We start from the raw sequence: 25,536 nt of genomic DNA, 5'->3' as shown, positions 1-25,536 counted from the left end.
TTTTGGCGCACGTAACCATTTAAAATTTAAACACCACTCTAGACAAGGCAGAACAGAGTAAAAGAAATGCTTCTGAAATACTCCAAAAGAGCAAGATTTGACCATGTGTGGCAGCAGAACTTACAATATGATTCTCTTCGATCATTAAATAATTAAGAGCAAAATTAACAAAGCTTCATTCTGAAATTATTTAACTTTCCTCATATCCAAAGCCGAGTTCCGCAAGAACCATTTTCCCTTCAAAGATGCTCAACAGTTCAGGTACTATTGCCGTTGATATGGCACCACAAACCTCTCCAAGAACTTACTACCATGCATAATCATGGTGTTAAAAGAAGATTCTCCCCTTGTTATTAAGCCCTTCAACAGGAGAACTCTAATAACAGAACACCTAGGAATTATCCAATTCTCTAAACTATAAGTTAGGGCATTCGGATTTTAAGCCAAATCTGCGGGCTGAACCAATGCCATTTTGTTCACTATAAAATCCATTTTACTTGAAAAATACTTCTTTGTTAACTTCACATACAACGAATTCTTTCCAAAGGCCACAAAGAAGTCATCTTCAGTCCAACCACACTTAATTACAATCTCAAAATAAAATCATACGCATGGAAAGAAAGAACCTTTAGAAATTCTTACATTTTTATTAAATCGTACGCATAGAAACAAAACAAAATGTAGGTGCAAAGAGAAACTTTTTAATTTGTTCCACAGAAACACACATTTTTGAGAGATAACTAGCTAATAGCATCCATCATATACAACTAACTGCATATTTCAAAGCCAATTGAGGAATCCTTTAAATCATTTGCAATCTCTTGATGTTTCTTCTCTGACATCAGCTTTCTTATATATCAACGTCCTTTATGGCTCGAATTGTCTTGCTAGAACACTCGAATGTCTCCTTACAGTCCAAAAGAGAGGTACGTCAACAATTTAACAAGGGTCTCTATAATGCATACATTATTTCTCAGGAGCTAATTCATAATTTTGAAAGAAAAGACACGGAGTTTAAGAAGCAGTAACATACCTTCTCTCTAGTAACTAAAAATTTTGGTCATAATTGACATGGACTAGGTTCCTGCTGTGGAAGTCAGAAGCAGAAAATGAAAAGTCCCTGTGTCCCCGCACATACAAGTGTTTTAGTGAATTGAAGGGCAGTTGAAACACACATTTCATTTTGGGCATATATCTAGTCTTTCTAGATTTTGTAGTCTCGGCAACAAATTTGATGGGAGAGCGTTGACCAGGTTATGACACTTTTTTCACCCTTAATAACTTAAAAGATTGCACGGCGAACTAGGTGGTAACTCCTTTAGGCCATCCAGACCATGGAGATGCGACTCTTTCAAGAACACAGGTTTTATCCAGACCATGGAGATGCGACTCTTTCAAGAACACAGGTTTTTACGGAACCCATGTCCTTGTATTCATCAACTCTTTCAAGCCCTCACCATGATGCCAATGTACAAAGATATACTTCTGCCCATTTAATCTCCCATGGTCATGTTCCATAAGAAGGAGACTACAACAGATCCCCGAGAAGTAATGGAGGTTGTAGAAAGGGAAACTATGGAAGAGATAGAGAGAGCTGGAAAACAGTTTGAATAAAATTGGATGGACGACTATGAGAGGAGAGTCAGGACACTTTTGGAGATGGCTAATTTAGGAGAGGAGACCAGACCAATAGTTTACCATCACTTTCAGCAATGCAGAGTTTTATCTCCACTTCACTTGCAGCCAACTAAGAATAGTCGTCTTTGGTCAGTGGGACTACTGATCACAAGCAGGGCCATGTACCCGTGTGATAGCAGAGCTATTATTGTTCTTTACAGGATAAATTGGCCATTTTTTCTTGCATCTTGTATCACCATTTATTCTATGATGCAAAGCGATGACCACAAAAAAGCATCTTGTATCACCATTTATTCTATGATGCAAAGCGATGACCACAAAAAATTCAAAAGTTTTGGCACAAGCAATCAAGCATACCTATTTGATTTCTGTAATTACAAGTCAAAAATTTGTACACACATACAGACTAACATTAGGCAAGTCTAAGGGACTTCATGATCACCTTCACAGGTTGCATGATGAAGTAAATAAGACTGATGAGAAAGAGGAGATCGTTGTCAAAAAACATAAAACAAAAGGGAAAAAAAATGATCATCTTCACAGGAAAAAAACAAAATTTGAAGCTCATACAATGATTTCCATTATAGAAACATTTGAAAGTTCCTAAGTGCAGCTTCCCATATCAAACATGAAAAACTAATTTAGATCTCAAAAGAGCAGAAAGATCATCATGAAGGCATGCCAAGATGCAATCAGAAGGAGCAGTAAATCAACAAACTCCAGTTGCAAAGAACAACCAAAATGGGCAAGACCATCTGCTAAACTGCACTCTCTATGAACATGATGTAGCATCCCAGGCATCCTGATTTTTTTTCCATAAGAATCATCAATAAGGCTGAGCCAACTTCTAGTATTGTTTAACACTATCAAAATTCTTCTCACAAGCCATTCTTAAACCAGTAAACCACAGATTTCAATGCTAACCCAAACTCCACCGCATCTCACAAAACCCAGGCAGCAGTAAAATGTCATGAACAAAATCAAGAAATATCTTAGTTTAACAAACCTGGGAAGGAGAAGACATACCAACTAGAACTTCTTTTTTGAGGATTTGCAGGAACTAGTATATGTCACAAAATCAGTCTACAAATACCTATCTGTGCACTTGACCATTTAGATACCACTCTTGGCAAGGCAGAACTTGTGGCTGAAAAACTTCAAATGTTTGTGATCTTATGATTCTCTTAATCATCAAATTTACAACAAAATTAACAAGCTTCATTCTACACTTATTAGCTTTCCTCAAACCCTAATGCCCAGTTCCACAAGACCCAGACCCATTTCCCCTGCAAAGATGCTCAACAATTCAGGTACTTGCGGTTGATATGGGACCACAAACTTATCCAAGAACTTCTTATTATTGTATATCATCAAGCTGTTGAAAGAAAAATCTCCCCTTGCTATTAAGCCCTTCAACAGGAGAACTCTAATAACTGAAGCCCTAGGTATTATCCGATTCTCCAAACTATAAGTTAGGACAGTCGGATAATGAGCCAAATCTGCAGGCTGAACCAAAGCCATTTTGTTGACAATAAAATCCATTTTACTAGAAATATTCTTCTCTGTCATGTTCATAAAGAGGGGATTCTTACTAAATGCCAGCAAAAAGTCATCTTCAGTCCAACCACACTTTTTATAGAAATCCATCTTTTGTGCCCATTTTGATGAATCCGTAGTGGAGATCACAAATAGTGCTTTCATGAACGTCGTTGATGTTGAAGGGCGGAATCCCAAACTCATGACCTTGTTGACATTTTGGTGAAACTTCTCGTTTTCAAGGGACATTAACAGTGGCTGACATGTTGCATAGTAAGAGATTAAAGATTCTGGTGCTTTAAGTTCTCTGAGAACTGAAACATTCCGAGCAATGTTGCTTACTGATTTGACCGTCAACAGCTGATAGGAGTTCTTAAAGAAACCTGCAAACTTTATGTCGGAACCAAGTAGACTTCTGAGGATTTCGTAACAAGGACTGAGACTTCTATCTACATTTCGTTTCAAAACACTTGGGTTGCTGCAAAGAACCTGAGCAATGTCAATGCCTGAGAGGCCAATAGAACTAAAAAACTCAAGTTTGGGCAAGAGGGTCTTGTCAGGATTGGCCACTAGCACTTCTGGGCGTTTCTTAACAAGTTCGGATATGGATGTGTCATTGAATCCATAGTGTTTCAGAAGCTTAATAACCGAGTCTGGTTTCTCTCTGGATTTGAAGTGTACCCTCTTCTTGGACAAAGAGAGAGCAACTTCTGGTGACAACCCACATGAGTTTACAAGGTATGAAACTGTAAAAGAGCCATCTTTCTCTTGGGGTTTATCTATTTCACTACCTAATAATGATTTGGATGAATATGATAAGCTAAAGTGAGATGCTTTGCGGAAGCAATGTAAATGGGTCACTGAATCAACAGAAGTGCTAAAACTTGGAAGCAGTAATTGCAATCTTTTACAGCAAAAACCAAACATAATTGCAGCAAAGAAATCAACTTTCTCTTAAAGGGACTCACCGAGTATGAATAGCTTTTCAGCTCAGTGCTCAGCTTCAACCAACGACCAATTGTCAATGCATTCCTGACTTCCTATTCCAATTTTCCAATTTGGGGGGTTTAGGGTTTTGATCCTCCTCAGCTTTGTAAAATGAGAGGCAAAGACCCGAATAGCAAAAACAGGGGCTCCGAAATGTTCATGGGCCTTTCATTGCTATCTCACTCTGCCCTTGGAATACCCGATTAAGCCCAATCAATGCATCTATTCCTCTTATATAATTGATATCTTTGTTTTTCAATTGACTATTAAGTTATTTTACCATATAACTAAAGGTTCAAAATCTTCCTACCTGCCGTTCTTGAGTGAGATTGGGTTGTTCTTGTAACCTTGATGAAGACGTATCAGGTCCCCAACCAGGTTTTCAGACTTTGGGTGTTTTCGTCGATAGTTGTAGAAATGAATATGATTACTGATTGATAGTCTTACGAAGCTCAGTTAATTTAGTGTTCAATGATGTAATTACTCTCCAACTTGTCACTTCCTACTTTGGTCATTATATGGCTTTGGATAGAGCGTAAAATGTTTGTACTAGCCGTATGCCAGGACTCTTGGCTCTTCTTCTTTTTCTCCTATTTTTGTTGCTGCATTGATCGCCCTTTCAACCAAAAGAACAGGTCTTGATACCTAATGTCACTTTGCTCTGTTTCTTTTTATCTGGTTTTTATCTGAGAATCAGTCAGTGTGACAATATGGACCAAATTGCCCCATCTTCAAAACCTGGGTATGCAATATGCTACCCAAGAGTCCAATTCACATTTTAAGCTTTTAAGTTTTAACTATTAGACCAGCCTCCAGGACATTTTCTAATTTATATACTACACATGAGGAAAACATTACCATGAATTTCAGGGTTCTCCAAACTTTGCACATTCCATATCAACATGTCTTCGTTCACAATCAGTAGCAGAGTTCAAATTGCCGGTACAAATGTATCAAATCCAACCCGAGTGCATGTTCACGGTGCCACAGCACACTGTCTAGACTCCAAGTATGCATCTCTCAGAAATAGGAGGTTGAAGTGAAACATGAATCATGAATGGTAACTACTCTTAGATATAAAATCTTAAGGTACAATGAAATTGCCATTGGTAAATACATTGTAACAACTTACAACTCACTTATTCTTCTAGTTAACTGCCAGTCTTTTGCCCAAATAAAATAAAACAGAAAATAATTTAGGTCACGAAAGAACAGAATATGATCATGAAGACGCAGCAAGATGCAATCAGGATGTGCAGCAAATCAATGAACCCCAGTTGCAAAGCATGGCCAAACACGGGCAAGACCGTCTGCTACATAAGTGCACTCCCTCTGAAACATGCAACAATTTTGAAATTCCAACAAAAGTTCACGCAAAAGATGGAAACAAGGGATCACCAGTAATAAGAGTAATCATGAAGTCTAAGTCGACTTCTACTAGCGCATTATCAAAACTGTTTGCCCAAGCAATTCTTGAGTAAACCTCACATTTCACTAATAACAATTCATAAACCCAAACTCCACTCCACCTGCAGTAAGGTGCCGTGAACAAAATCAAGAACCACCTTAAGCTTGGCAAAAGCTGGAGGAGGAGACAAGTGAACTAGGACTTCTTTTCTGAGAAGGGTGAACAGGAACTGATATCTGCCACAAATCAATCTACATATTCATATTTCTGTGCACTTGACCGTTTAGATATCACTTTTGACAAGGAAGAACAACGTATAAGAAATGCTACTGAAAGTTGAAAAAAATAGCAAAATACGACCATTTGTAGCAGCAAAGCGTACAATGCATCTGGTTCCTATGATTCTCTTAATCATCACATAAGAACAAAATAACATGGCACCACCCTGCGATTATTTAATTTTCCTCAAATCCTAATCCCAGTTCCGCAAGACCCATTTTCCCTTCAAAGATGCTGAGTAATTCAGGTACTTGCTCTTGATATTGCACCACAAACCTCTTCAAGAAGTTCTTCTTATTGAGGCCCATCAAAGTGTTGAAATTGAATTCTCCCCTTGTTATTAAACCCTTCAATAGGAGAACTCTAATAACTGAACACCTAGGTATTATCCATTTCTCCAAACTATAAGTTAGGACAGTCGGATAATGAGCCAAATCTGCAGGCTGAACCAAAGCCATTTGGTTGACAATAAAATCCATTTTACTAGAAATATTCTTCTCTGTCATGTTCATAAAGAAGGGATTCTTTCTAAATGCCACCAAAAAGTCATCTTCACTCCAACCACACTTTTTATAGAAATCCATCTTTTCTGCCCATTTTGATGAATCAGTTATAGAGATCACAAACAGTGCTTTCATGAATGTCGTTGCATTCGAAGGGTGGAATCCCAAACTCATGACCCTCTTGACAGCTTCATGAAACTTCTCTTTTTCAAGGGACATTACAAAGGGCTGACACGTCGCATAGTAAGAGATTGAAGGTTCTGGCACCTTAAGTTTTCTCAGAACTGAAACATTCTGAGCAATGTTGCTTACTGATTTGACCGTCAACAGCTGATAGGAATTCTTAAAGAAAACAGCAACCTCTAAGTCAGAAACAAGTATACTTTTGATGATATCATAACACGGCCTGAGACTTCTATCTACATTTCGTTTCAAAATACTTGGGTTGCTGCAAAGAGCCCGAGCAATGTCATTGCCTGAGAGGCCAATAGAACTGAAAAACTCTAGTTTGGGTAAAATGGTCTTCTCAGGTTTAGCCCCAAGCACTTCTGGGAATTTCTTAACAAGTTGGGATATGTCGGTATCATTGAATCCATAGTGTTTCAGAAGCTTAATAACCGAGTCTGGTTTCTCTCTGGATTTGAAGTGTACCCTCTTCTTGGACAAACAGAGAGCGACTTCTGGTGACAACCCACATGAGTTTACAAGGTATGAAACTGTAAAAGAGCCATCTTTCTCTTGGGGTTTATCTATTTTACCACCTAATAAAGATTTGGATGAATATGAACTGCTAAAGTGAGATGCTTTGCGGAAGCAATGTAAATGGGTCACTGAATCAACAGAACTGCTACAACTTGGAAGCAGTAATTGCAATCTTTTACAGCAAAAACCAAACATAATTGCAGCAAAGAAATCAACTTTCTCTGAGAGGGACTAACCGAATTTGAATAGCTTCTCTGCTCAGTGCTCAGCTTCAACCGACGACCAATTGGTGCTGCATTGCTTGCTTTCTATTCCAATTTTCCAATTTGGGGGTTTAGGGTTTACTCCTCCTCTCACTCCAATTTACTTACTATACTGCAATGTAATCACCTCCCCTAAGTAGCTTTTACTCCTCGGTAAAATGTTCATGGGCCCGATCACTGCCCCTACGTATAATTTTTTCTTTTCTTTTTAAGTTGATTTACCAATATTAAAAAAAAAAAATTAATTTACCAAATAAATAAAGGATCAAGATATTCTTGCATGATGTTCTTGGGTCAGACTTGATGAACAACATGGATCCGTGTTATATTTTCTAGTCTCTTTGGCTTTTAAGTATTGAACGGTGTTTGTAAGATCTTCCAAACACAGAAATTTCAGTTTTCATCAGTCATCAAAATATATGCACTATTTCTTTAGTAAGAACAACAAGTTTTGAGGAAAATTCTTCTTATCGTATTTCAGATTGAATGAAAATGACTTTTTTTTTTTTTTTTTTTTGTGAAAAGAGATCAGCCAATTATATAGATTCAGCAAGCAGTACAAAAGCGAAACACCCTTATGGGGTCGACAGAAAAAAATCATTCTTTAGGGAACTCTAAACACCTATTCTATAACAAGAACAAGCTCCGAGTACACCCACATTTTAAGGAAAATTACGCACCTTTATTGAGCAAATAGTAAAATGAATCCTCAGAGAAAGTGATCTTTGCGACTTATTAAAGAAACTAAATAGTAAATGAAGGAAGGGGTGTAGATTCCCTTTCCATGACATCATCCTTCAGCAAAGCATCCACCTTATGAACCTTAGTGTAAATGGTAGCCACACCAGCCCACCAAACTCTAGTCCATATCGCAATCACGAAGGGCACCCCAACACATACTAAGGGCACCCCACAGCAACTCAAAGTCTGCAACTCGCTGGAATCCCCGACTCCCGCCGCCACTAAAGAAATCTGGCATTATATGGGGCTAAAAACACCCCAACCAAGCCTCCCTCGCTCCACTTCTATCACCGGTATCCAGCTACCGCCACAATGTGTGTCACCACCACCGCTAAAAATGTCGGCCTCATCCCAAACATCCTGATCTCGAGCCCAGATCAAGTAGTTGAATCCGTGCTCAACGCCACCAACTGCATCGAGAGGAGAACCCCCGTAGAAATCCTCTGATCTCCGACGTGACTCGTCCTTGCCGCCGCCAAGGGCACAAACCGCACCCCAAGTCCTCTAATAGCCTTCACCGGTTGCACATTCAGGCTTCTGGTTTGATAGAAGCGAATCCATAACCCACCAGCCCAAACCACTCATTCCGCACGGAGCCACAAAAGCACACCCCGTACCCATAACCACCAGATAGGGCATTCCTTCATTCGAGATCGAATGACCCCGACCGCTTCCGCCATGGATCGCTCCATACACACACCAGATGCACAGACCTAAGTCTGCTATGGCCACCTAACAGGGTCCGTCCCGGATTCCACCCTGGAATCCGAAGTGGCCCGCGGGACCCACCTTTAAATAAGGTTTACCAAAAAATTCGGCATAACCTCCCTTAAAAATGGGCAACCCAAAACCTGTAGAATTTCAATTTCACTTCTAAACAACCCTCCTAAAACTCCTGGAGCCACCCTGCTCCCAAAACCGCACAACTCCACAATTTAGAGTATCAAATTATCCAATTAACTCAAATTACAACCAAGTCATAGGTTACAATATTAATACAAAAATCTCAAGGTTATCAGAGCAGTCTAGAACCAAAAGAACAACGATATACATAGTAGGTTAGCAAGTAACCTACGAGGGATAGATGACAGCAGTGGTGCTAAGCCTCAACTCCTAAAGCCGAACAGCTACACTGCGAACTGGGCATTTGAAACCGAAGGGCCCAGGGGAAAGTACATAAAAAACGTTAGCGTGAGTGTACAAAAATAAACGATTTTAAACCAAATGGATTTTATACTTTCCCACATTTATTTCTTTAAAATTCCCGATGCATGCAATGATTAACAAAAATAAAATAAGAGGAGTTCCGCTCATGAAAGCCGACTAGCCCGGCTAGTCACAAACAAATAAAGGAAAAGGTTGAAACTCAGATACTCAAGGAAATAAAACCAGCCCCGCTGGCTAAAATAAATCGGACTAGCCCCGCTAGTCGAAAATAGTATAATGAGTAGGGGAAGACGATAGCCATACGAGTAAGCCACCCAGGCTCGGGTGATAGCCTCCCAAGCTAAAGTACTCCCATTACTCCCGTAATATACCCTTACGCCACTAAGTGTAGCGATAGGATACTGGGCTTCAGAATTACTGTCACAGAGACAGTAACCAGCGCCATAAAGGCGGAGGGCTTCGGTGATCCCATCACCTCGCCACAAAGGCGGAAGATCAATGCTAGCAATGATAAGTCACCCAAAGTATGGCAAAAGAAAATCCGAAAACCACATAAATCCATAAAACTTCCCCAACTCTCGTAAATGAATTTCCAACGACGTGTCCCACACGCCAAGATAATCTAAATTCAAAGTAAATAGGAAGAAATAATATTACTCGTAAACCGGAACAAAATCAATTTCCAAAATCATCAACAAGGCATTCCCAATGCCAAAACCGAAGTCGATAAATAAATAAGCATTAACTTCATCGAAATCCCATTTCGAAAATCTTTCTAAAAAAATCTTATTAATAAAATAAATAGGAGGGAAATAAGCATTCCAATGACGTGACCCCGCACGCCATAAAATCTTCAAATAATCATAAATCCAAATCCATTTTCGAAAATAACCATATGCTCGAAAAAGTAAATTGATAAATAAATAGAGCATAATCAAGAACTAAATGCATGCATCATTTACTTAAAAACAAAAGTCCACTCACAGTATGCGGCTAACGTGGTACCCAAGCGTAAGGATCCTCGTCAAGCGATGGGTCGGTACCTCGTCCTGTACACAATTATATTCCGTAAACAATAATTAGATAAACAAGTACGATTCTAAACTGAATCCCAAAACCCTACGAAATCCCACATCTCCATTTCTTTCCGGGTTCTATCCAAACTTCACCATTAATATATATCCGTCGATTAAAGTATTCCATATCGGAACCAAGGAAACTCGTAGGTCGGATTCCCACAATTCGACAACCAAAACTTCCAAACTTCGGGAAATTCACAAACAAATCCAAACTCCTCTAAAATTCACCAAACTTCACAAACAAGCTCCACAACATTTATACAATTTAAAGGGCTAAAAACTGAAATTAAAACACTGCCCACACACGCCTCCACGCGACGCCCACAGTGGCAGCGCGTGGGCCCCACGCGCCGGCGGCCACTACCTCCGATGGCCACCATATTTTGACAGTAGCACCTACTCAACACACTGATCAATTTTCTCAACTACAACACATCCCAATTTTACCTTTAAACAGTCGAAACCGGCCGGTGAAATTTTTCCAGAAAATCCCAAGAACCCTAGGATTTGAAATCTTCGATTCGACCTCCACACTGAAAATCTTGACTCCAGGATAGGGGCGAAATGATCCTTGGCAAAAACCTATCCTTCGACGCCAGTTTGGTGGCCGGATATGGCCGGAATCTCCGGAAATCGATGAAACCTCCGTTCGGCTACCGTAATCTTCGCGGCTCAATTCCGAGCTCCTCCGGTCGAGCCGCCGCAAAACACCACCACAGGCGTGACAAGGAGGAGGAGACGAGCTTGCCGGTGCCCAGATTCCGTCGTGGGTCGGCTGGAGAAGGGAGATATCGGAGGAAGAAGAAACCGGACAGAAGGGAAGAAAGGGTCGGGGGAGAGGAGAGAGAAAGAGCCGGGTAGGTTTCCAAAAATGGAAACTTACACTTGGCTATTTATAGAAACTTACCATGAACAGTAACCGTAAACAGTAACTTTAATCTTTCGCTTATAACTTTCACATACGAACTCCAATTTTTACGCACCACATATGCACGCGCTCGGTTTAACGTGCTCTACAACTTTCATGAAGGAAGTTTTCTCAAATTTTGACCCGAATGAAAAGTCAACTTTTAGGGCCACTAAAAGTATCTAAACAAGTAAAAAGTGAAAGAAATTGTCGTTTCCCATCCAAATGACTAGTAAACGGTAAAATTTAGGTCCGGGACGTTACACCACCATTGAAAATCAACGAGGAAGGTACAAGAGAAAGCAACCCAAGGGAGAGACTCTCTCTAAACCCTAGCAGAGCGCTAGGTCTATTTGTTGTTAAATGAAAATGACATGATTGCGATACTAAAGAAAGCAAAAGGAAAGAATTAAAATGGATATTTGAATAAGCAACAACAAAAGAATTCCTTTATTTAATTTTTAACCCTTGATGTTTAGACGGTTGGCCCAAAGTAACCCCCAGCTTGAAGGATAATTGAACCCCCAAAATAATGACATTATCTCATGGTCTATGGTGATATGGTGCATGAGGTATGGCTAATTGGACATTTTGGTACTTAGTTTTCAAAAGATGACAATTCGATACCTGAACTTAGGCTTCGTTTAACACTTTGGTACTTCTATTAATATTTCTGTCAAATAAAAGGATAAAACTAATATTTAGAATATATGTATAAAAACAAAATAAAAAACATGAGTTTTGTGGGTTGATGGCCATTTTTCATCATTTTATGGGTATGAATTAATGCTTATGGGTTATGTTGAAGGTGAAATAATCGAATTTTATGTTTAAGAAATATAGTAATCATCATTTGAACACCCACGAGACTACTCCACCGAACTATGTCTAATCTACTGAAAATAGTCTCGTGAGTGTTCAAATCATGACGAATAAATTTTTTAAACATAAAATTCAATTATTTCATCTTAACACAACCCATAATCATTCATTCATGTTCATTTTCTCCCAAACGACCCAAAAAATGATGAAGACCCACAAGCTCATATATATATATATATATATATATATATATTCCGAATGTCAATTTTATCCTTACATTTAATATAAAAAAATTAACATAAGTACCAAACTGCCAAACAGAGTCTAAGTTCAGGTATCAAATTGTCATCTTTTGAAAACTAGGTACCAAAATGTCCAATTGGCCATACCTAAGGTACCATAGAAGGAATTTACCCAAGAATAAAAGATGCATATATTTTCATCAAAGTTTAGTTTGATAAAATTGGCAGAGGAGGATCTCATCCAATTTTCATCCTGAATTTATTCACAGATATTCTTTTAGCATTATAAAAGTCTATTAGAAAACTTTTGAATTAAATTCAGTTTACCCCCTGAGGTTTGAGGGTAATTTCATGTTAGTCCTTATCTTTTCAATTTAATCAGTTTACCCCCCGAGCTTGTCAATTCTCCTCAACCGTGTCCATTTCATCCAATTTAGACGTTAAGTCTGACTTTTGAGAGCTAAAATGGTCATTTCAAGACAAAAAAAGGAATTTTTTTTTAAAAAAAAATTTCTTCAGTTTTTTATTTTTTCTGTTTTTTAATTTCTTTCTTTCTGTTTTTTCATTTTTTATTTTTTTTAATTTGTCTTCAACCTATACACCACAAGTTATAATAGGTTTATAAGAACAAAAAGATACTCTAGGTGGTTGAAAGCCGTTCGCTGATATACGATATTTGTGATATATCTCCAATAAAGTGAAGAAATATCCGTAAAAAATGATTTAACACTTTATCTATAAATATCTGTAAAAAATGATTTTACACAGATATTTCTTCACGATTTTACACTTTATCTGTAAATATCTATAAAAAATAATTTTACACAGACATTTCTTCACTTTATTGGGGATATATCCTAAAATTCTTCTCTTTATCGGAGATATATCATAAATATCGTAGATCAGCGAGCGACTTTCAACCACCTAGAATATCTTTTTGGTTTTATAAACCTATTATAACTTGTGGTGTATAGGTTGAAGACAAAATTTGTATAAAAATAAAAATAAAAATAAAAAAAAAGATGGAAAAAAAAAATTTTCAAATGAAAAAAAAAACATAAAAAATAAAATAAAATTTTTTTTTGGTCTTGAAATGACCATTTTAGCCCTCAAAAGTCAGACTTAACGGTCCAAATTGGACGGAATAGTAGAAATTGGACACAGCTGATTGAAATTGGAAAGCTTGGGGGGTAAATTGATTAAATTGAAAGGATAAGGACTAACATGAAATTACCCCCAAACCTTAGGGGGGTAAACTGAATTTAATCCAAAACTTTTAGTATGATGCACTCCCCTCTTGAATATGCATGGCAATGTATTGTTTAGCAGGTACGACATTTTGACTTTTTTTTTTTTGGAAATAGGGACAGTACGGCTACTCTCAAGTCTTGCTCATTAATGAAACTGCAGAATACATGGATGGGAAATTTTGCTTAATGCAATAAGTATAAAGAGAACATCCCGAGACAATAACAGGAGGAGTCAACTAAACATATGTATTCTAACAAGTACCAATTAGCGAAGAATGCACAGTTGGCTACTCTATTTGCTTTACAATTGTGGTGACACACCGGAAAAATATTGCTCATGGAGAGCCATAATTTACTAATATTATCAGCTTTCCCACTATGTTACCACCAGAAAAACAATCCGGTAGCACTTAGTTTCATTATGCCACTAGGAGGTTGCGACCATTTGACGAAGTAAGGAACTCGCTGCCTAACCAGAGCAGACAAGGCACACAAGGTCTGCAATCTGGGACAAAGCCCACATCACCTTTCCAGAATGTGTAGGGATTTATTACCGACATAAAGCCAGATTTAACTAAAAATAAAAACCAACATAAATTAAAAACATTAAAATCAAAATCAGCCCAATCTAGGCCCAATGTCGTAGACCAGGTCCACAGTCTAACCAAGAGGGTAAAGAGGGACAGGCCCATCGGCCCAACCCAAATCGCCATCGTCGCCACCTTGAACCACCACTGTTGTCCGACCACCATCTCCAGCGCCCCACCACCGACATGACCTACCTAACTAGATATGGAGTGTCCAACTCTCACCAGAGCCACGAACAAGGCGGAAATTAGAACCATAGCGTCCCCAAACCAAGACGAACTGGAACTCCAATCCCAACCTCCACCTCTTCCCACTCCCACCAAACCCATCGATCTAGACCTCCACCGCATCCTCAACTATTACGTCCCGAACCTAAATTTATCGGTTTACTAGTCATTTGGACGGTAAACAACAATTACTTTCACTTTTTACTCTGTTTCGATACTTTTAGTGGCCCTAAAAGTTGACTTTTCGTTCGGGTCAAAATTTGAGAAAATGTTCTTCATGGAAGTTGTAGAGGACGTTAAACCGAGCGCGTGCATATGTGATACGTACAAATCGGAGTTCGTATGCGAAAGTTATAAGAGAAAATATAAAAGTTATTATTCACGATAAGTTTCTAAAAATATAGGAAGTTACTGTGGTAAGTTTCCATTTTTGGAAACCTACCGGCTTTTCTCTCTCCTCTCCCCCGACCCTTTCTTCCTCTTCAGTCCGGTTTCTTCTTCCTCTGATTTCTCCCTTCTCCGGCCGACCCACGACGGAATCTGGGCACCGGCAAGCTCACCTTCTCCTCCTTGTCACGGCTATGGTGGTGTTTTGCGTTGGCTCGGCCGGAGGAGCTCGAAATTGAGCCTCGAAGATTACTGTAGCCGAATGGTGGTTTAGCCGATTTCCAGCTATTCCGGCCATATCCGGCCACCACACCTGTGTCGAAGGTGTGGTTTTTGACAAGAATCATTTCCCCCCTAGCCTTGAGCTACGATTTGCAGTGTGGAGGTCGAATCGACGATTTCAGATTCTAGGGTTCTTAGGTTTTTCTGGAAAAATTTCACCGACCAATTTGGAGCACTTACAGGTAAAATTGGAACTTATTGTAGTTGTGAAAAATGCTTGGACTATTGAGTAGGTGGTGCTGCCAAAATTTGGTGGCCATCGGAAGTGGTGGTAGCCGGCTCGTGGGCCGCCACTGTTGGTGGCGCGTGGAGGCGTGTAGGGCAGTGTTTTAATTGCAGTTTTTAGCCCATTAAATTGTAGAAATGTTGTAGAGCTTGTATGTGAAGTTTGGTGAATTTTGGAGGAGTTTGGAATTGTTTGTGATTTTCCGAAGTTCGGAGTTTTGAGATTGAATTGTGGGAAATCCGACCGTCGGATTTCCCTCATTTTCATTGTGGAATATGTTAATTGAGGAATTGGTGTTGTGGGAGAGATTTGGGTGGAATTTGAGAAGTAATGGAGATAGGGATTTTCGGTTTTCGTTTAGGTTAGTATTTATTTTATCAGATTGCCGTTTACGGAAATATAATTCTGTACAGGACGATGTCACGAGCTACGGTTAAATGAAGGAACTCGTTTGCGTGATCGCCCAATAGTACTGTGAGTGGACCTTTGTTTTTAAATAAGGATGCATGCAAATGTTTTTCCCGAATTAATTATTTATTTATTTAATCCATGATATTATATTTTGCCTTCGGGAAATTATTGTTGATTTGTCTTGATTTGATTTGGGAAATGAATTAGTGAGTTAAATTATTGTTTTAATTTATCGAGCATATTAAACGGATTTAAATATTTTATTACGATGTCAATTGGATTTTCGAATTGAAGTTGTTATGCTCGATTTTGAGTCTGTGATTTATGTTAAATTTCGTTGAAGTAATTTTCCGAGGTGATTTCCGGAATTAAGTATCTTTCTATTCATTGATTTGAGATTTTTAGAAAGATTTTCGAAATGGGATTTCGATGAAGTTATTTCTTATTTATTTATTCGACTTTCGGTTTTGGCATTGGGAATGCCTGAATGATGATCTAATTATTCTTTTAGCGTGTGGGACACGCTGTTGATTTATGCGACTTTTTACTAGAATTTCCGGGTACGGTTGGGAATCGTACCCGTGTTTTCTTTATTTGCGGGACTTATGGGGAAGCCTTATAAATTTACTAGATTTGAATGGTTTTTACCCGCCATACATGGGTCATCATTTAGTTCTCCTCCTCACGTGGGTGTAGTCGAGCCTTATTAGTACTCCTCCCTGCTTACTATGTGTTCGCGGGTGAGTCGAGCAGAGCATGGGATGCTCCAGAGTGTGAGACACTCCGACCCGAGCCTGGGAGGCTCCCTTCTTTCGTATGGTGATACTTCTTCCCCATATCTTATTGTGCTTGACTAGCAGGGCTAGTCTTATCTTCTTGAGAAAAGAGATTTCGGTTTTACGATATATCTTTTCGAATGTTGTGACTAGCGAGGCTAGTAGGTTTATCGTTTTGAAATTCTTGGATTTAAAGCTAAATGTGTTTTCTTATGGTTGCATACATAAGATTTTTAAGAGTATAAATGTGGGAAAGTATGAAATCCTTTTTCTTTTAAATTGTTTATTCTTGTCCACTCACGCTAACGTTTTTCATCTACTTTCCCCTGGGCCTTTCTGTTTCTAATGCCCAGTTTGCAGGCAAATTAGTGGAGGTCGGGCGTACATGGCATTTGAGGCATAGTTGTCACTACTTCCGCAGTGTAGGATCCCTTGATCCTTTACTCTTCTTTTTATATCCCTGTGTATAGTAGTATTGCTCTGATAACCTTTGTGATTAGTATTGTTGAGTTTTGTGTTTTGTGAAAGTGGAGTTGTTGGTAATTGGGAGCATGGTGGCTCCAGGAGTATAAGGTTGGTTTGCTTGAAGTGTTTTTGTGTGTTTTACAGGTTTTTGGGTAGTCCATTTTAGGGGTGACTCTGCCGAATTTTTGGTAGAGCTATCCCTAAGGTGGGCCCCACAGGGCCACCTCGGATTTCAGGGTGAAATTCGGGGCGGGTCCTGTCATCAACCCCAGACCAGATCGAATCTGAAAACCAATCCAAACGACCACCACGCCCCCAATCTCACAACCGCCGCGGTGACAATGTAACGACTCCCCGTTCAGGCTACCACCAGGCTCTACTGACCCCCTCAAACCCATGTTTAGAACCCTTAACTTGTCAGCCAAACCTTGAATACCACACCAGGCCAAGCAGACAAAGAATTGACAGCAGCCCGTCATACAACGACATCCAAGGGATGCGTCGCCGGGCGGAGGAAGAGAAACAATTGAGGATTGCAGTCGCGTTCTCTAGACTAGGGTTTCCATAAATTTACTGCTCCATCTTGACTTTCTTTTTAAAACATGGATATCCTTTTATAAGTGGGGCTCTAATGAGGACCATTAAATTGAAGACTAGTTGAAAACTTTCTAATCAACAGTTGTGAGACTCACTTTTCGATCATATTTCAACAAATGAACATTAGATGTTTAGATATTCATGAGTAGATCATTTCTGCAAGTTTTCAACCAAATTGATAATCGTTAAGTCATTCATAATTGTGATTTATCTTTTATTACTATGAATAGTTCATATTTGACAGATTTGGTTCGTCTATTGATTTGATCTAGTTTGGTACCTTAACGATTTGAAAGAAAGTTTTCAGAAATGATCTACTCATGCATACCTAAACATCTAACAGTTGATTTGCCAAAATGTAATTGAAAAGTGGGTCTCCCAAACCATTGATTAGAAAGTCCTCAACTAATCCTTATTTTAAAGGCCTCATTAGAGCATCTCCCATCCTTTTATTAGATCCCTATCATAAAACAAAACTTTACCTAAAACTAGGGGTCATCATTTAGCCCACGGGCCTGAAAGCCCATGGGCACCCGGCCAGCCCAGTGGGCAAAAGCCCAGCCTGACCCACAGCAAAGCCTATCTTGGCCCTACCCATTGGGCACAAGGCAGGGCTAGGGCGGAGGGTTCAAAGCTCAGGCTCGGCCCGCGGTCTGACCCATTATATGCCCATTAAAGTCTGCACGGCCCGGCCTTATAAGCCCAGCCTGAACTCCTATTCAATTATAATATTAATATTTTTTGTCTGGGTTAAATACTGGTTACTACCCTGTGGTTTAGATCCAAAATCAATTCAATCCCTGGACTTCTAATTTCATCAAAAACACTCATATACTTTCAATTTTGATCTAATAGGTCCAATTTGTTAATATTCTGCTATGGGTTCAACTTATAGTTGGATTATTTGATGAAAAACTTTTTATTTGATAGATTTCTAATAGTGAGACCCACTCCTAAGTTGACTATGCATGTCACATCAACATCACATCATAAAACATAGGCCATATATAAGTCAGGTCAACAAGTTAAATGACTCAATTATCGAAAGACTAACAGATTGGACCTATTAGAACAAAATTGAAACTGCATGAGTGTTTTTGATAAAATTAGAAGTTCATGGACTGAATTGATTTTGGACCTAAACCCCAGGGTAGTAACCAGTATTTAGCCCTTTTTTCTATGTAGTTATATTGAACTAATTATAGCATTAGGCCATATTTTCCTTTAATTTTGTATTTTATTTTGTTCAATTCGTCAATGGGCACTATCCTTCCAGCTATGCATTTAGTTTTCTGGTAAGGAAAGAGGGGAGCCTAACATACTTCTGTAACTTCGAGTTCTATGCTGGAAATCACAACGTAGTTGTATACAAACAAAAACCAGGTGTACCAACTGGGGTGAGAAATGCTCTGTGGAAAATAAGACGCGAGGAAACATGTTTGTATAACCCCAACACAAGTGTATGATTGTACTCCATGGTCTAACTAGTGGTTGTAATCTCTATGTATTTTATATCGCATAAATATTCGAAGAACTAATAAAGTTCTTCGAGTTCATGAAAATAAAAATATGTAACACTTCAGTCATTTTTGACAATTTTTATTATGTTAACAATAAAATAATAAATAGTAAAATTCAGAATTAAATAAAATAATATTTGGCTTTAAACCAAGAGAAATACTGCTTCAGTGCTCATCAGATAGTTTTCTTTTTTTCCAAAGTAAAATCACACTCTCACAACAAGGAGAATGTTTACAAGGAGTTTGTTGGCGCTTGGTTAAGATGTAACAAAAAATCGTGATAATCGCAAGTCGTGAAAGAATTCATTCATTGCCTTCACTATGAAACACAATTTCAAAAATATGTAATATTTTTCCCAGCTTGGCTTCTTGCATTGTATGCTTTGGATTATTACATGTTCCAACCCAAACAAAATGACCCTGCCACATATGAATTTTGTTAAGAACAATTATTGTGACTTTTTTCACATAAGGATGACTCCCTAGGGAAAGAAGAAGAAGACAGATGCGCCTTTATCATCTTGATTTTTGTTGTAAAAGGATTAGCCTCGTTCCTAAGAGCAAGTGCACCGGTTTCACCTTGACTGGTCATAGTCAAGAAAAAGCTGATGTGGTGACCGGTCATGGGAGAAACACACTTGCAGCGGTTGTTTCTTGCCCGGGCAAACATTACCCCTTCATGACTACAGCCAAAGAAATAGTCAATTCCATGACTATTTTCTTGCCTGACCAAGCCCAGATGCCAGTTAGAGAGAGACCTGATCGTGGCTGACGTGATGAGGAGCTCAGCAAACGACGACGCGCCAAGGAAGGGAAGTGGACGACAGCTTGACGACGCGTGGCGCTGAGCTGCTGGGAGGGACGCCATTTTTGTCGCGTAGCGCCAATGGGAGGGACGTGGCAGTCATCTATTGGGCTTTTGGAATTTTAAAACCAACGGTCAATTAATCTTGGCCATTGGTTGCAATTGATGTGAAGATCTGATGGTATATAATTAATATGTATGATTATATAGGTAAAAGTTTAAAAAGTGAACAGTGGGGAAAAAAAAAAACGATGAACAGTAATAATGAACAGTGAAAAAGTGAACAGTGTTGACCGGGCAAGGAAAAACGGGTGCAAACCTATGTCCAGTTGCAGTGAATAGTAACTTGACTGGTCGAATTCTTGATTTCTCGATTTTAACTTTTCTTGACTACGGGTGCACTTGCTCTAAGGATTAATGTAGCTGGGACAAGCTGCCCTTTTGCATGTGCTTGGTGATTGCAATAGTCTCGTTTGTAAGCAATAAGTTTGTCAGCAAGTAGTTCCAGGTGAATCAAACAAATTAAATTACTGACTGGCAATCTCACAATGATGATAGTTTTTGAACTCCGGCCCCGCAAATAGGTATCGCAGCCAAGGTGAATTTGGTAATACTCAAGACGCGACAAAGTCCCACCAATCAATGTCTAGCCCAGAATTTACCAGGACTATTCCACTCTGGCCGAGAGTCCTAACCTTTAATTGTCAATGTTTTCATGGACAATAAAAAGCCTGTACCTGTCAATGCTTACACGGACAATAAGAAACTTCGAGACTCATTCAATGTGACCTCGTCTTCCATTCACTTCTCCCTCATATAAAATCAGCCACTCGGAGGTTAATATAGAATATTCTAGTTTAGATTACTTGCGCCCATGCCTCCCTTGTGTCCGCCCGCACACAATGTTCTTGATTTTTATTGTATAAAAGAGTAAGGTTGATGTCCATTACAACGAGGACAAAGTCCACTCCAGTTAATATTCCGGCAAACCATAATATATGAGCTCATCTCTCAGTTGAGGCAACCCGGAATCCGATTATTTTAAGCTTCTAGATTAAGACGTTAATCCGATTATTTGAAATTAGTATTGCATATGAAAACCAACTCAAATCAGGATTCCAATTCCATGTTGGAACCTAATCAAATAGGTCCCCATCAGAATTTTTTCATTATTATTTTTTTAAATCTCTATAAAAGCATTAGCTTATCAATCGATCGATCACCAAAATTCAACAGAGATGGCCCAACCTGCGTTCAAGAAATTTGACATCGTTTCGGACAACTGCCCAACGAAAGTCTAGATAGCAAAATCACTTACCCAACTCTTTGCCAAGCCTACAATGAATCTATTCCTGCACAAAAAGAATTCCCAGAAAGAACATGCATAAAAACAAAAACAAAAACAAAAAATAAATAAAAAGAATTAGCAATCGACAGTAAGAACCAAGAATCAGGGAAAAAAAGTCTTCAGACAAATTGAAAGTCTACAGACGAAAGAAAACCTGGAAGTTTGTGCTTTGTCTGTCTTCGAAGAAGCTCAATTACTCAGCAACATCACCACCCTTCCTTCTCTCTCTCATGAGTCTCATCAGCCTCAATCACTCACTGTATTTCTGGAACATTGAGAGCAAAAAAAAAAAAAAAAAAAAATTGGGTTACTCAATTTCTTCTTTCCTATGCACTCTCTGTCGGCAGAACCACCCAACAATTCAGCAGACTTGGTTATACGGCCGTAGAAGAAAGAAGAAACCGATGGAAGCATCTAGGTCGATGGTAGCCCGAAATTGGGGGAGAAAAGCAAGGGCAAAATCGCCTTTTCAATCCCTGAGCAAGATACCATCAGAATTTTTTATTATTATTATTATTTTTTAAATATAGAAGCATTCCATTTGGGTGCTAATTGCTTATCAATGGATCACCAAAATTCAACAGAGATGGCCGAACCTGCGTTCAAGAAATTTGACATCGTTTCGGACCACTCAGACCACTACTACAGCACCGTGAAAAAGCATGGGAAAGGAAAGAACAACAACGGAGATGGACATAGTTTCATCAATGGCAGTACAGTCTACAAGAATATCATGCGCGAGTGGAAAATCTTGGAGAAGAACCTCCCAGACACCATCTACGTGCGCGCGTACGAGACCCGTGTCGACCTTATGAGGGCTGTGATTATCGGAGCAGCTGACACACCTTATCAGGATGGACTCTTCTTCTTTGACATCAAGTTTCCGCCGGACTACCCTGACCACCCACCCCATGTCTACTACCGATCGCATGGTCTGTCTCTCAACCCAAACCTAGGATCAAATGGATACATCTGTTTAAGCCTTCTCAACACGTGGATTGGCTGGAGGAGTGAGCGGTGGCACTTATCTAGGTCGACGATCCTCCAAGTTTTGGTGTCGATTCAGGGACTCGTTCTCAACGAGAGACCCTATTATAACGAGGCGGGTCTGGGTTTTTTTGACAGGAATATCCTTAGACATCTTACAGAGTATCGATACAAAACTTACAACGCAAAGGCGTTTGTATTAACGTGCCAGTCGACGCTGTATTTGCTAAAGAATCCACCAAAGAATTTTGAGTCTTTCATCGCCGAACACTTTCGTCAGAGAGCCAGTGGCATACTGAGAGCGAGTGGTTTGTTAGAAGGATATTATGTGACCATGCGCTTGCGTTTTTCAAATGGGTCTTCACAGTATAATTCAATGGAGCTTTTGTACCCGGAACTCGTCGAGGCTTTTAGAAAGAATGGTTGGGTGGAGGAGGACTTGCAGGTGGTAGAGGAGAGTTCAACGCAGTTGGCGGATCAAGTGGAGAGGAAAGCTAAGCTGCCCTTTTCATGGCTGTTTTGTTGTTTACCTTGGTTATCCTGGGCCGCTAGTAACTAATTATATATGATGAGCATAAAAATGGCGAAGCTGATTCATTGAAAACTTCCAACCAGATGATGAAAAATGTAAACCTCATGCTCATCTCCACCAACCAGTCAACCATCACTCTCCACCTTATTGTTTCAACTTCCAACTTAATTCACCAACACATTCATGTTAGGACAGACCTACAATCTCAACTCTAAAAGACTGAGGTGGGACACATACCTGTCACCACAGCCCCCAGGTATAGATTTCCGTAAGAGATTTACAGATGATCATGTAGGATTGCTGGCAACGGTGATCGAACTTAAATTGAGGCTCAACCACAAGCACGACCATACCAACTGAACCAACTCATGTAAGAATTTAAGTCATGTAAGAATTACTTTACCAAATAAATAAAGGATGCAAGAATATCTTGCATGATGTTCTTGTCTTCTGGAGTAAAATTTGATTGTTCTCATTACCTTGATGAACAACATGGATCCGTGTTATATTTTATATTCTCTTTGGCTTCCAAGTATCGAACGGTGTTTGTGAGATCTTCCAAACACAGAACTTTCAGTTCTCATCAAAACAGTAAGTTATGCATCATTTTTCTAGTAAGAGCAAAACTTTGAAGAAAATTCTACTAATCGTTTTCAAATTGAATGAAAATGACATGATTGCGCTACTGAAGAAAATTTCTCAAACTTTTTTTTGAAATAGCAAAAGGAAAGAAGATCCACTTATTCGAATAAGCAGCAACAAAGGAATTAGTGGAGGAAATTTTTGACCTTGATGTTTAGACGGTTGGCCCAAAGTAACCCATCTTGAAAGATAATTGGACCAGCCCCCCATCATAATGTCATTACTTTCCTGGTTTGTAAGAATAAAGTATGCATATGTTTTCAGTAGATGGATCGATCAAAGTTTAATTTGACAATATTGACAGAGGAGGATCTCATCCAATATGTCATTACTTTCCTTCTTGAATTTATTCACGGATGTTCTTTTGGCGGATTCAAATTTGCTCACCACCAATACTTTGGTGGTGATACCACTATTCAGTATAAAACTGTCATGTGTTATAAAACATAATAATAATTAATCATGATATTTTATTAAAAATATATGTTTTAAGTATTAAATGAATTCTATATGACATGGCAATTTTAATAGGATGGTGATATCACCACAAAATAAAAGTAGTAAGTAAATTTGATTTATCTTTTGGCATTCTAAAGCCTATCAAAAAACTTTTAATATGATGCCCCTCTTAAATATGGCAATGTATTCTCTAGTAGGTATGACATTTTGACTTTCTTTTATAAACATGTATATCCTAATTATCATAAACATTTTTTTCTTCTTCATGAATTATCATAAACATTAGTACATCACTTCGCCTAAAACCAGCTCCAAATCCAAGCTTATTAATTGTATTCCGTATTTAACTATCATTTTAGATATTATTTGGTGATGACAATCTGGTTTTCTATATATTAAGATCAAACACATTAATTGTGTCTATACTCAAGGTACTCCCACATCATGCACTATCAAACATATGCGAACAAAGGAAACTGTCACACAGCACTATCCCTCCTTTAGAAAAAATAGAAGAAGAAGAAGAAATCTTCACAGAGTAATGGATTTGTTTGCAAGGAATGTATCAATGATAGTCATGCTTGCAGTATTTCTAACAATGTGTGATGCTACTGCAACTGTGCATGTAAACATCACTAATGATATGTCTCCGCCTAAAGTTGGAACTAATTTTTTTCAGAATTCATTGCAATTAAGTCGCAGAAAGAAGATCTTGGCCTTCATGTGGTGCCCTATCCTGCCAGCTATGCATTTAGTTTTCTAGTTACGAAAGAGGGAAGCCAAACTTACATCTGGAACTTTGAGGTTTATGCCAAATTTAGTTGTATACAGACAAAAACCGGCCATATCAACTATTAACCAAATAGCTATCCTCAAGTATAAGAGGTAGAACTAGGGATTTAAGAAAGGTTGTCGAACCCACGGGGATTGGATTCCTTTCAGTAACTAGGGTGTTAACCTAAGGAGAGCTAGAATATGCAAATGTACAATCACAAACCTAGATTCACAAGAAAATCTAGGCTCATAGTGAATATGTGCAAGATGTAGTAGTGGTTTGATTTTAGTTTTTGAATATAGTTTTAAATTGAAAACAACTAGAGGCTTAAATGTAAACTAAATTACTTTAAACAAAACTAGTGATTCAATGGATGAAAGTTAGGATTTAGATTGCCTACTACTAACATTCCTTACAAGTACTGATGCATTTCAATATGGAATAATGCTAAATTAACAAACTAATTTCTCTTCTTGCAACCCTCTCGGGTATGACAAGGGACATGCTCTTTTTGTGGTATCAAGCAACCTCTCACGGGTGTAGTACTTAACTACTTAAGTCATGCATTTTTGTAGATACTCATTCTCCACCACCAAACACACTCAATCATATCAAAGCTTAGTTATGGAATCCTAAATCTCAATTGAATTTACCCGAAGTTAACTCACAAGCTCGAATTAACCCATTACCCTTTCTTAGTTCCTCGTTAAGTGAATACAAGCTCACCACTTAATCTATTTCTGATTATGCAACCTAGACACAAGCTCGCTATGTTTAACATATCAAAATCATTAAGCACTAAAAGGGTTTGGATAAATCTAGTCTTGCTAAACCTAGGGTTTGAGTCGCATGTAATTCAAGAAAACATTTTGCTACTCAATTGGAATCAACACACGACATATACGAATCTAGTGTTACTCCTAGCATTAGAACCCTAACCTATTCATTTAGTTGCGCACCTAAACAAACAAGTAAAGATTCATCT

The 25,536-nt window shown here is 38.7% G+C and overlaps 3 protein-coding genes and 1 long non-coding RNA gene across 4 annotated transcripts; 1 reads left to right on the top strand and 3 right to left on the bottom strand.

The window, feature by feature from the left end:
• Window positions 1-2,061: 2,061 nt before the first annotated feature.
• LOC112199891 lies at window positions 2,062-4,211 on the bottom strand. Its single transcript, XM_040517926.1, has 2 exons — window positions 4,143-4,211; window positions 2,062-3,663 (listed from the first exon to the last, which is right to left on the bottom strand). The coding sequence occupies exon 2, from the start codon at window positions 3,421-3,423 to the stop codon at window positions 2,881-2,883; it is 543 nt and encodes a 180-aa protein (XP_040373860.1). The 5' UTR covers window positions 3,424-3,663; window positions 4,143-4,211; the 3' UTR covers window positions 2,062-2,880.
• A 999-nt stretch (window positions 4,212-5,210) lies between these two features.
• On the bottom strand, window positions 5,211-7,411 carry LOC112198355 (transcription termination factor MTERF6, chloroplastic/mitochondrial). Its single transcript, XM_024339461.2, has one exon. It carries the CDS (start codon window positions 7,246-7,248, stop codon window positions 6,025-6,027), a length of 1,224 nt encoding a protein of 407 aa, XP_024195229.1. The 5' UTR covers window positions 7,249-7,411; the 3' UTR covers window positions 5,211-6,024.
• On the bottom strand, window positions 5,211-7,443 carry LOC112198356. The gene is made up of 2 exons (XR_002935958.2): window positions 7,290-7,443; window positions 5,211-5,805 (listed from the first exon to the last, which is right to left on the bottom strand). It is a non-coding gene; the product is annotated as an uncharacterized LOC112198356 (long non-coding RNA).
• Window positions 7,444-21,678: 14,235 nt separating this feature from the next.
• LOC112199444 (putative ubiquitin-conjugating enzyme E2 38) lies at window positions 21,679-23,173 on the top strand. The gene has a single exon (XM_024340463.2). The coding sequence runs from the start codon at window positions 21,719-21,721 to the stop codon at window positions 22,700-22,702; it is 984 nt and encodes a 327-aa protein (XP_024196231.2). The 5' UTR covers window positions 21,679-21,718; the 3' UTR covers window positions 22,703-23,173.
• The last annotated feature ends 2,363 nt before the right edge of the window (window positions 23,174-25,536 follow it).

Source organism: Rosa chinensis, chromosome 4 (assembly GCF_002994745.2).
Source record: "Rosa chinensis cultivar Old Blush chromosome 4, RchiOBHm-V2, whole genome shotgun sequence".
NCBI classification, from domain to species: domain Eukaryota; kingdom Viridiplantae; phylum Streptophyta; class Magnoliopsida; order Rosales; family Rosaceae; genus Rosa; species Rosa chinensis.
Note: the sequence above shows the minus strand (reverse complement) of the source record. Positions and strands in the feature narration are given on the sequence as shown.